This window comes from Protopterus annectens, chromosome 1.part1 (assembly GCF_019279795.1).
Source record: "Protopterus annectens isolate FY-2018-M chromosome 1.part1, PAN1.0, whole genome shotgun sequence".
NCBI classification, from domain to species: Eukaryota; Metazoa; Chordata; order Ceratodontiformes; family Protopteridae; genus Protopterus; species Protopterus annectens.
In genome coordinates this window covers 419,379,592-419,391,612 of record NC_056726.1, presented here as the reverse complement: position 1 = coordinate 419,391,612, position 12,021 = coordinate 419,379,592, and the positions used below count along the sequence as shown (strand labels likewise).

Sequence of the window (12,021 nt, the reverse complement as noted above, 5' to 3'; positions counted from 1 at the left end):
CTGCGTGGAGACATGCATGAATGGGCGTACCTTCGTTGAAGGTTGTGTGTCAGGGCTGGCAACTCTGCTTATAAAAATCAACTGCCAATCATTAGCGGACCGGAGTTCCGCTGTGGCGACCCCTAACCGGGAAAAGCCAAAAGACACAACAACAACAGCTACCAGTACAAAGAGAAACACCAATTTTCATAATGGAAACAAATTGCTTCAGAACTGAGTTGAAGTAGGAAATCTGCAGTAAGCAGGGAATTACGCCAAATTTTGTGTACCGATTTTATACTTTGAAACACCCTTGTAAAGTATTCCAAGATAACGTATCATTTTAACAAAGAAGCAATTGTAGAAATTGTTGCTTTAGAAAAATATTTACCAGAATATTTGTCATGTTGTTTTTGCTTTGTTTTTCAGAAAGTGTTGATGCACTTGTATTAGTTTCAGAAAATGTTTGCAGGTTGCATGTTTGTTTACTGATGGATATTGACTTTTTAAAACAACAGAATCTACCCAGCTAAAGTCAAATTTAGTCTAACCTACAAACAAATGTTGTGCCATAAGGTGTTAAGCAATGTACTACCACATCCAGGTTTTTAGCAAAGGGGACCCTGTTGGGACAAATATTTGCAAATACTGTCCTGAAAAGCAGGAAAACTCTAATACTGCAATTTAGAACTTGTGAACCTTAAAGCACTGCCTCTGAGGAGCTCTGGAGTAACTGTGTCTTATTCAGTTATAAGCATAAAGCAACATGCAAAACACATAAAATGTCAAAAATAATTATTTATTTAGTTGGTTTTGTTTAGCAGGAAAGTCTGCCCTGGACTGAAATATCAATTTTCAGTGGAGGCCCGGGGAGAAAAGTTGCAAAATAAGGATAGAAATACATTTTTGACTATTTAAAAAAAAATGGTCAACAAACATTATTTACAAAGTACTTCAGTCAAGCCAAAGTAAACTTTATTGTCATTCAGAAATCACACAAGTGCAAAAACTGAACAAAATTCCGTGTCTCTAGACTCAATCTGCAGGCAACATACAGAGTATTTTCACACACATTTACACATGTAACACCTAGCTATTACATCATGGACATGCAGGTAAACAGACTAATACTGCACATAATTAGAAACATTTTAATACTTTTCGCAGTGAACACTTAACTTGCATGAGACTTTAGTATTGCACAGGTACTTGGTTAAGACATTGCATTGATCCTTGCACAGAAACAGACATTTGAGTATTGCACTGTGAACATTAGAGTATTGTACTATGGACCTTAGAGTATTGCACTATGGTTAATTTACAAAATCACAAAAGGTATTGCACAGAGAAAAGATATTTCACTGCATTGCTACTGCCCTAGATGGCCTATAAGTTACAGTCATGGTGAATATTGCATTAAGCATTAGATAAGACTGGTAACCAGGTTAATGCACAGTTTGGGACAAGCACCTACAGTTTCTACTGACCCAGATGGCCATCATGGAGCGTAGCTGTTACTAGAGTTCAGCAGCCTGATGACATTAGGGAAGAAGCTGTTCTTGAATCTCGTAATTCTGCAGTGTATGCTTCAGAAGCACTTTCCGGACTACAGATTTAGGAACAGTCTAGTCTGCAAGCAGGGTGACTGCAGTCTAATTATTCCTCTGGCCATGCTGAGAAATCTGGATAAGTACAAGTAGTGGCTAGGTGGTAAGGTCTTGATAATCCTCTAGGCGGTCTTCACCATTCTCTGGAGGGATTTGTCCTCAGAGGAAGAGCAGCTTCCATACCATAGTATAAGGCTGTTTGTCAAGATGCTTTCTACAGTACCCATGTAGAAGGTAGTGAGAACCATTAATGGGAGATTCGCTCTCCTCAGCCTTCTTAAAAAGTGCAATGTCTGGTGCGCTTTCTTGACTATGGCATTTGCATTGTTCCAAGTCCTCATCAATGTGCATTCCCATAAAATCTGTGCTTCTCACTCTTTCCACTGTTTTCCCACTGAAGGTATGGATAGAATGTTCCTTGTGACTTTTCCTGTAGTCTGCAATTATCTATTTTGCCTTGTTCACATTTAGTGCTAAGTTGCCATTTCCACACCAGGTAATCAGTTGTTCCACCTTATCTCTATACACTGTTTCATCATAATTACTGATGAGGTCTACCACCATTGTGTCATCAGCAAACTTGATGACGTGATTTCTATTGTACCTGGCTGTACAACATGTGTTAACAGAGTGAAAAGCAAGGGACTTAGTATACATCCTTGTGGGATTCCATTGTTAAGAGTGATACTATCCGAGGAGTTATTTCTTGTGCAAACTTTATGAGGTCTGTCTGTGACAAAGTCAAGAATCCAGATACAAAGTGGAGTGCTGATGTCTAGTTGGAATAGCTTCATTAACAGATGAAGAGGGATGACCGTGTTAAAAACACAGCTGAAGTCTATGAATAGTACCTTCCCATAGTTTTTTTTTATTCTCAAGGTGTTCCAGTGATACATGGAGTACTACAAAGAGATGGCATCTGATGCAGAGCAGTTTGCTCGGTAACCAAACTGCACAGTGTCAAGATCAGCAGGCAGCCCAGATGTTATGGTGTCCTTGCCCAGTCTTTCAAAGCACTTCATCATTGTAGAGGTGAGGGCTACAGGGTGGCAGTCATTTAGGCAAGATGGTGGAGACTTCTTTGGTAATGGAATGACTGTGCACTTCGGAACTATTTGCTGACTCACAGTTACTGAAGATATCCATAAGGACATCTGTTAGTTGGACTACGCAGTCCCTGAGCACATGCTCTAGAAAGCTGTCCGGTCCAAATGCTTTTCCCGGGTTAACTCTGCACAGCGTTCTCTGGACATCAGCTGGGTTGAGGATGAGCATCTTCTCGTTATGGCCGATGGGCATTTTCTTCAGTGTTTTTCTTGTCCCTGCCTTGCATCTGCTAAAGTAGATACTCAGCTTATTTAGGAATTCCTCTGTATCCTCACACTGCAAAGATAGGGGTCTGTGGTCAGTTATGGACTGGATGCCATGTCATAGGTGCCCGTGGTCTTTTTGGTCAGAGAAGTAGCTCTGGATCTTTCTGCTATAAGCGCACTTTGCTTCCCTCATTCCATTCCTCAGATTTGCTCTAACTGTTTAGAGGACTTCCCTGTCTCCAGACCTGAAGGCTGCTTTCTTTGCCTTCAGTAGCTCATACACCTCTCTCATCAACCAGGGTTTCTGGCTGGCTCGTGTGATGATGGTTTTAGTGACTGTCACATCATCCACACATTTCAAAATGTAGCCCATCCCTGCCTTGATGTACTACTTCCAGGTTGATACACTGGTTCTCAGTAGTAGATTCCCTGAATATGTTCCAGTCTGTACTTGCGAACCAGTCCTGGTGTGTCGAGACTGCACCCTCTGGCCATACTCTTATTGTATCACTGTTGGTCCCCCTCTAGTTACCGATGGTTTATATGCTGGTAACAACAATATGGAGAGATGGTGAGAGTTTCCCAAGTGTGGGTGAGGCACTGCCTTAAATGCCAGCTTAACACTGCTGTATACCTTGTCCAGTGTATCCCCCCCCCCCTTGTTGCAAAGTTGATATATTGGAAATAGTGGGGCAGAACTGTTTTCAGGTTGGCCTGATTAAAGTCACTTGCCACTATATGAACACAGTCTGGATTCCAGTTCATTTGCAGCCTGGTATAATGTGGTCATTGACTCATTTGGATTAAGACTGGGAGGACTGTAGACAGCTGCAATCCAGATGCAGTTAAATTCCCTGGGTAGATAAAAGGGTTTGCATTTCAGTGACAAAAACTCTAGACTATCTGAGCAGTACAAGGATACTATCTCACAACTGGTACACAGTTGTTACTAATGTATATGCAGACCCCTCCCCCTCTGGACCTACCACTGAGACATAGACAAGTCTCAGTAAAAATAAACACACAGCATTTCCTCATGTTGCTCTGAGTAGATAATAGGTTCATAGGTAGGTACTAGGCTATCGGCCCTGGGGCCTATATAAGCCTAGCCAAAAAGGTTCCCTGGCTTCCGCCACCCAAGAAAATTATTTTCCTGTGCCCCCTGTCAAGCAGTGCCGCAGAAGTGATCCCCAGGGTGAATTTTCTATTTCCCATCCAGTCGTCACGACTTTTCTTAAAGAGGGCCAATGAGCTTTGCTTGACATGAACGGGTAGTTTGTTCCAGAGTATGGGAAGTCTTTGGGACAGGAATCTATCCCTCCAGCATGTTATGTTTATTGTGGTGACAAGGTTTACGTCCCTAGAGTGTGTAACTCGGAGGGATTGGGATTTCTTTAGGTGTAGCATGTCCAACAGCTCTGGGTTTAACATAGCTTTATATGTTAGGCAGAGTTCGCCTCTGAGTACACGATATGTGACGGAGTAGAGCAGGAGTTTTTTGAGATGGTCTGCGTATGGCATCTGTTTGAGGCCGGTAATCCTCTTAGTGAGGTATTTCTGTGGCCTTTCCAATTGTTGTAGGTGTCTTGTGAGATACATGCCAAACGGGGTGTCGTACTCTATAATGGGCCTGATGAGGGATGAGTAGAGACAGACAATGACCTCCTTTTTTTCTAGAGGAGAACACTTTTGTGATGGTGTGCCATGTAGAAGGATTTTCTGACTACTGTGGTGATGTGGTTATCAAAGGAGAGACTACTGTCCACCTGTGTCCCGAGGTCTCATCACACTTTCAGTGTTTAGTGAGCTACCGCTTATGTGGTAGTTCATGGGTACTGAGTTTTTCCCAAAGGGGATGACAATGTACTTCTTGGCATTGAGCTTGAGGCCATGACTTTGATACCAAGCATCTGTCTCTGTGAGGCCCTTTTGTAGAATGTCTACATCATTAGGTGATTCTATTACGGCTCCCAGTTTGCAGTCATCTGCGAACTTTGTTAGCCAAAGACCTTCTGTGTTGGCCTGCACTTCAGAGAAGTAGATGCCGAACAGGAGAGGACCCAGGAGCGAACCCTGTAGTACTCCACTCGTCACTGGTCTGAAGTCGGACTTGGAGTTCTACTTTTACTGTGTGGGTTCTGTCAGTGAGCCAGCTGGCCACCCATCTTGTGACACAGGGATTTATGCCCAGTTTAGTGTGTTTATCTATAATTCCAGAGTGGGGTGATGGCATCAAAAGCCTTGGCGAGGTCAAGATAGGCTGTGTGCACTACCTTGCCCTAGTCTACAGCTCTAGTGACTGCTTCAAAGAAGTCAATCAAATTTAGTAGACATGATCTACCTTTTACATACCCAAACTGAGTGGGGTCAAGGGTTTGGAGGTTACCTATGTCTTTGTTTATAAGCTCCACGATGATACGTTCCATGGCCTTGCAGACCAGGCTCATCAGACTAATAGGGCGGTAGTTTCCGGGGTCTGTGGTGGCACCCCCTTTGTGGAGTGGGATAACTGTCACAGTGCACCATTCAGTAGGCACATAGCCGGAGGTGAGGCGATGATTGAACATGGTACTTAGGTGGGGTGCCAGTTCGTTCTGTAGTTCATGCAGTATGCAGCCTGGGATGTTGTCTGGTCCCATGGATGCTGTGTTCTTGGCTTTGGAGAGTGTGGTCTTTACTTGCTCATCCATGACTACAGGGGCTTTGCATTCTACCAGTATTAAAATGGGCCTTTTGGAGGGTGAGAGGGGGGTAAAGTTAGCACTGAACCTATCTACCAGGATGTTGGCAATATCGGTTGGTTCTGCGTATTTAGTGGCATTGTGCTGTAGATCAGATCAGATCTGAGTGTTGCCATTGAGATTCTTGACATAGCTGTAGAATGCTTTGTGGTTGTCTTTGGAATCAGTGGCAATTTTATTTTCATAACTGATTTGGAGGATTTTATGATGGATCCCAGCTTCTTGCCAAGGCTGACCACAGAGCTCCTCCAGTCTTGGGATTTTACTCTTTTGCAACAGCTTCTTCCTTCTGTTGTAGAGTTTGTTTATGGCAGGGGACCACCAGATTTGCTTTCTTTTTTTTTGAAGGACAGCATCTTGGTTCTGTTGGGGATGGCATGATCCATACACTTGTGTATGTGCTTATACAGTGCATTTGTGTAAGATTCCGCAGTTGTACCTCTATTTTCTGTCTGCAAAGGTGTCATGAAGTTTGCCACTTCTGTCTTAAGAAGCATGAAATTGGCTTTGGAGTAGTTTTTGATGGTAGTTTCCTTAACGGGGTTGGGATATGGATGTCTAGGGTATTTAGCTTGTGGTCAGATCTGACCAGCAAGGAGTTGACCTCTGGCGTGGAACACCGGTTACCCATACTGGTAATGACCAGGTCCAGGATATTGCTGCCCCTGGTGGGGGTGTGGACAAGCTGATACAAGGCATTGGAATTTATGAATTCCAGAAAACGTTGAGTGAATGAGTTGGTACATGAGTAGTTTTACCACTTGATTGTGGGGTAGTTGAAATCGCTCATAATTAAGGTATTGGGTTGTACCTTAATATTTTCCAGTATCTTAAGAAATGAAGAGTGGAAATCCTTGAGGTTTAGACTTCTAGCATTGCGTAGCATTACCCTCAGAGTTTACTTGCTTGTACCTGTTACAGTGGTGAATTTAGCATTTAAACCTTGCCTAAAAAAGTCACTATAGGGGTGGCAAGAGCCTTCGCCAGTATCCGGAATCCCAGGGGCAACAGGTGCAGGCCATCTCTGGCAAAGCATTGTGGACTGTCGACCATGTCGTCCCAGGCAGACAGATATTGGATCCCCTTAGAATGACACCAGAAGCTTAGCCAATTGTTGAAGTCAATCATTTTGTCCTTGTACTGTGGTATCAGCCTTACATAGTCCATGTTGCTTTCCAGTGATGGAACATATGCTAGCAGGAAAGCAAACGTTTATGCAGCCAAGACTCAACCTCCACTTCCCTATATAACTACACCACCACAGAAAATTAAGGCCATGAGCCAATGCCATCTGTTCTCCCGTTGCCTCAATCTCCCGCCAAATGCAGTGGAAGACTGAACAATTCACTCAGACAGGGTTACTGCAGCTCCTGCTACAAAATGATTCTTCTGCTTAATGGGTTTTAAAACAAATGAAAAGAATAAAGATAAATCTCATACCACACCTTGCAATCATACCAGAGATCCACATGATGGCACTGTTGGAAACAGCAAGAACAGCTAAGAAAATTGCCAAGTGATTACTAAGTTTCAAACTTGGACCTTTTATATTATACACCTAAACATTTAGACAGGTGGCATGGAGGAGTTAGTGACTACAAAACCTCAATCACCTATGCTACTTAAGTTAATTCCTCACCCTTATGCAGAATATTACATATTTCTGTAAAGGTTTAAGATGCAACATTTCCCTACAAACAGTATGACATAACATTGGCAATCGTTTAATTACTCTTACTCTACAATGCTCAGCCTCTTACTTCTAGAATCAAGGGCAAATTCAGAAATAATCAGGTGCCCTTTAAAGTATTAGTACTATTACCTTGAGAAGTGGACAGAAAAAGATAATATGGATTAACATGCATTTTCTGAAGTAAAAAGTCTAACTAATTACTGTCATCAGTTATTAACTGTTATCCACCAAAATAACCTGTTTTAGGAGGGACAGAGCAAAACCTTGAGTTAAAATCAGGAATAGTTGACGGGTATGTTACCCTGTATGCCTGTCAGTTGCCCGACTGCTAAATTAAATTATGCCTTACCAGTCAGCATGGCAATCAACGGCAGGGAATGTTCCTCTGTTGTACCCCAGTATCCACCTTCACCCAGCAAGTTTCGATCCAGTATCTGGTGGTACAACTCTTCAATCCAGGCTTGGGAAAGAACAACAAGCACTCCACTGTTCTGAATCTGTCTCACAAACTCCTTCTGTCAAAGATAATACAAAATACAATTATAGTATGGTGACAAATAAAATACTAGCATAATGGGTGTATAAGGACTCTCCTCAATGGATAATATTCTATAATGTAAAAAGAATAAAATTTTACATTTTGCTGTGAAGTAAACAATAAACTAAAGGTAACTATCTTATGCATATGTTTAACTCTGATTCAGTGTTAGTTACTAGTGCCTAATCAACCTCACTGTATGTGTGACTTGACTATACAATGGCTTTAACGAGAATCAGTTAAAACATTTATACAACAAAATGTTTACAGAAATTAAAAAAATATTCTGAAAATAAAACAAATCTGTTACTTTTTCTCCACTGTTTGGCTAAGGAGAGATGCAAAATGCAATTCAGTTAGCTGTTCTAGCAACAGACATTAATATTCTGTATCTAAATAAAGAATAATAAGAGACCATAAAGATGCTATGACTGACTGCATAATGAAGTATGAGGCACATTAACCATCAGCCTTGTAGTATGAACTCTCACTGGTCTTTGTATTACCAATTCCAGAGTCTTACTCAACTTATAAATCAGGCTCCCAAATGATTAATTTATTAACCCAAATGAAATATTCTTTAAGCAGTTTCTAGTTAGGAAAATAATCTTTGCTGATCAAATTAAGTTTCTGTCTTTCTACTTTGCAAAATAGTCTTGAAAACATTATTTTTAAACCTTATCCACATGAACTTTAAAACACTGACAATGAACTTTATTGAAAACATTGTAAATGTCTATTCCTGCATCATGTTCTTTTTTATGAGAAAAATGGGCTGCCACTTAAGACTTGCAAAAAAATTTACCAGCACTGACAGTAAAAAAAACTTACTTCTTAAAAATTCTGGGACTAACTTAACTCTAAGACTGGGTGACCAGCTATCTTGGCAGTTGATGGCTGTGATAGATGTGCCACTATGCCAGGAGCAGAGACTTTTCAATTTTTCTGTATATTTTTTTCAATTAATCTGATACCCTCTTTATTCTGTTTCTGGGCAACTGAGTATTGAAGCTTGCCCTGTGTTATGGACAGGATGCCACTGCATCACAGGACATGCAGACCAGATACAAATGCACATGTGCACTTATAAGAAATTTTAAAGGCTCTTCAAATACATAATGTGGAAGCTAAACAAAGACTGACAAACGATTAAACATCTACAGGGACACAGAAAGGATGTGCAAATGGCATCTCAGTCAGGAATCAAACCAAACAGCAAAGCTCAATGAGGAAACAATGTTAACCATTCTAACACTGGGTACCCCAATTACCCCATTTAAGTTTTAAAATCATAAAAAATATGATTTCAAAATAAAAACAAATACTTTACAAAGGGTTTATTATTTTGTTAGCATAAAAGATATATTAATGAAACGGACATTCTAAACGAATAACAATGATCCTAGCTTGCACCAGGAGTGGACAGCACACTAGTAATTTTCATGCCAGCATCTATTCCTGCCACCCAGATAAATGAAAGAATTCTTATCAGTTGCTCAGGTCCAACTGATGTCAGTGTTTAGTGCCAATACCACTTCAAATTAAATCACAGAGACAAAATAAAGCCAGCAGCTAAACAATTTTCTCTTGTAGGTAACTAAAAAAATACTGGTAGGGCAGTAGATCATCTAATCTGTGAGCAATGCATACCAACAGCACTGTTTACAAAGAACAAAATAATTATTTTTAATCTAGATTAACAATCACTGTAAGAGGGTAGTACTGGGGATGAACAACACTGGCAGGAGACCAGATAATTCACTAAACTAACTCTATGGGAAGTGTTAGACGGACAAACTACCATCAGCAACAAGCACCCTTTTTATAAGACAGCATAACAGCAGTGACCGCCTAAAATCACTGGAGTCAAGACAGTACAGTCATCAGCAGTTTGTTTCTTGGCAAGATTCAAACACATTCTCCAGTACACAGGGTTAGTGCACTGAGAAAAACATCAACAAGATAGTAAGAGAGGCCCAGCATAAAGCTCTTCATCATCACTATGTAAGTGTGTAGGAAAGACAACGCTGGTGTGCAGCAAGAAATGATAATGAGATGCAAAGTGTGCATATCACATATGCTCTGACATCATCAATTACAGGTCAAAGCAGTCACAACTGAGGTAGTATTGTGCAAGCATTCTACAGTACTAAACTTAGCACATGGGAGTTCCTTTACGGTTACAGGTTGATACTTATCATTGTACAACACCCGCATATGATTTACTTACACACACATATTCTGTCCATTTCATCATGTTCACCTGTACGTAGAACGCAAGCTATACATAACTAAACTTACATCATCCAACACAGTGCCATGCAGATTTCTTACAGCAAAATGCTAATTATGTAAGCCATTACTTAATTAATCCCCTAATTTGTGTTTGTTGTATGCCTTAGTTCTGCACTTTGAAGCCGGGAAATTTACTAACCAATCATATCCATGATTCTGTCAGGCAATGACAGTACCCAAGCTATAAACATGGTTTAAAGAAATGCTAATTTTGATAGTATACATGACTACAGAATGAGGCATGCAAATGGGTCTCTAATTCCAAACAGTGCACTGACGTACATGCCAGCAGACAATGGTCACATTAGAAATGAGCACCAAACTGCTCATGCTATAATATGGGAAATGCATCAGATAAGGGGCTGAAGGCTGTCATCTGATCCACTTCTTCTTCTGAAAGAGACTGTCTATCCTGACAGGATGACATGAGAGATGAGTGACGCATAGCTGTACATATAAAGATAAGTCATAACAATATTTAAATTGCATTTTAGCATGTGACAAGCACAATGCACCTCTTTTTTGAATGATGGTGGACACTTAAGTAATGGTTTTTCATAAGAGATGCACTCTGATGATGTAAGATACCTTTAGAAGAATATGCCACATATCATTAACTTGTTCATTCTCTGATACCTAATTTATCCTAATATGCCATGTACGTGCATAGCTATTGTGTGGATACTATACTGTAACTGCCAGCAGTTATTTAGTTCTGCTTGCTACTCACTGCAGGCAGCATAAACAACATGTTCAATACTTTATGTACATATGGCTCTTGGCAAGCATGACCACCACCGTCTTCTGCTCTCTCACATCCGACAGTGCATGATGGAAATAAAGTTACAAATTGTTAATGCATAAGGGACTCAAAGCAGCATCTGTTCTGGTATACTACAAATCTTTCAGAATCCTGCCTTCTGTCGAACAATGACATGTGTGACATACCATAATGTGGCAACCATGCAGTACTGTTGCCTGCATGACAAAACTACTGAGGGGCAGATGGTAACATAAGAGGACTTGTCTAGTAGGGCACATGTCCCACAATACCACTATACAAAATATGGTACCATGAGTAGCCAACATCACAGGGAGCAGAAAGCCTGTTAAGTACTGCTTTTGTTGGAAAAACAATACATGTCCTCTGTGTGAGTGGGACAATTGTCCTACATTAAACTACAACAAACACACAGTACTGTGGGACTACTGATCATATATATATACATGCATACATACATACATACATACATACATACACACACACACATTTTATATATATATATATATATATATATATATATATATATATATATATATATATATATATATACATATATATATATATATATATATATATATATATATATATACATACAGATATATACACACACACACACATACATGTATATAATGAGAATGAGATATGCACATGCACACATATATATACACACACACTATATTTGCTTTTCTCTTGTAATTCTAAAGAAATTCTTGTTTTTAGCCAGTTAGCAAACATTTGCCAAGCATTCTTTGACTGCACAGAGATTAACTTTAAATAAAAATGCTTCGCACACAATTCAGATTATGTAAGCAAAAGAGGACAAGTTTTAATCACTGTAAGCCATGAAGTAAAGAAACTCTGTGACCATTTGAATACTTGCACTGATTACTGCGTTTTGCTAGTTTTATTTTAAATTTGTTGTTTTCATTTATTTATTTTTTTTGTTCTTGGAGTTTTAAGAAAACTTATTAGCTAGGGCCAATTAGTTGCTTTACTACTGTTTTGGGGATTTTCCCACCCAGCCGCTGTTGTGATTTTAAACCAAATGGCGGTTAAGCTGCCTGCCCTTTA

The 12,021-nt window shown here is 40.1% G+C and overlaps 1 protein-coding gene across 1 annotated transcript in view; it reads right to left on the bottom strand.

Moving 5' to 3' along the window:
* Positions 1-12,021, bottom strand: part of ARFGEF3 (ARFGEF family member 3) — a 2,280,599-nt gene that overhangs the window by 993,569 nt on the left and 1,275,009 nt on the right. The window contains exon 14 of the mRNA XM_044087095.1: positions 7,683-7,848. Within this exon, the coding sequence (XP_043943030.1) occupies positions 7,683-7,848 (166 nt within the window). The remainder of the gene's footprint in view (positions 1-7,682; positions 7,849-12,021) is intronic.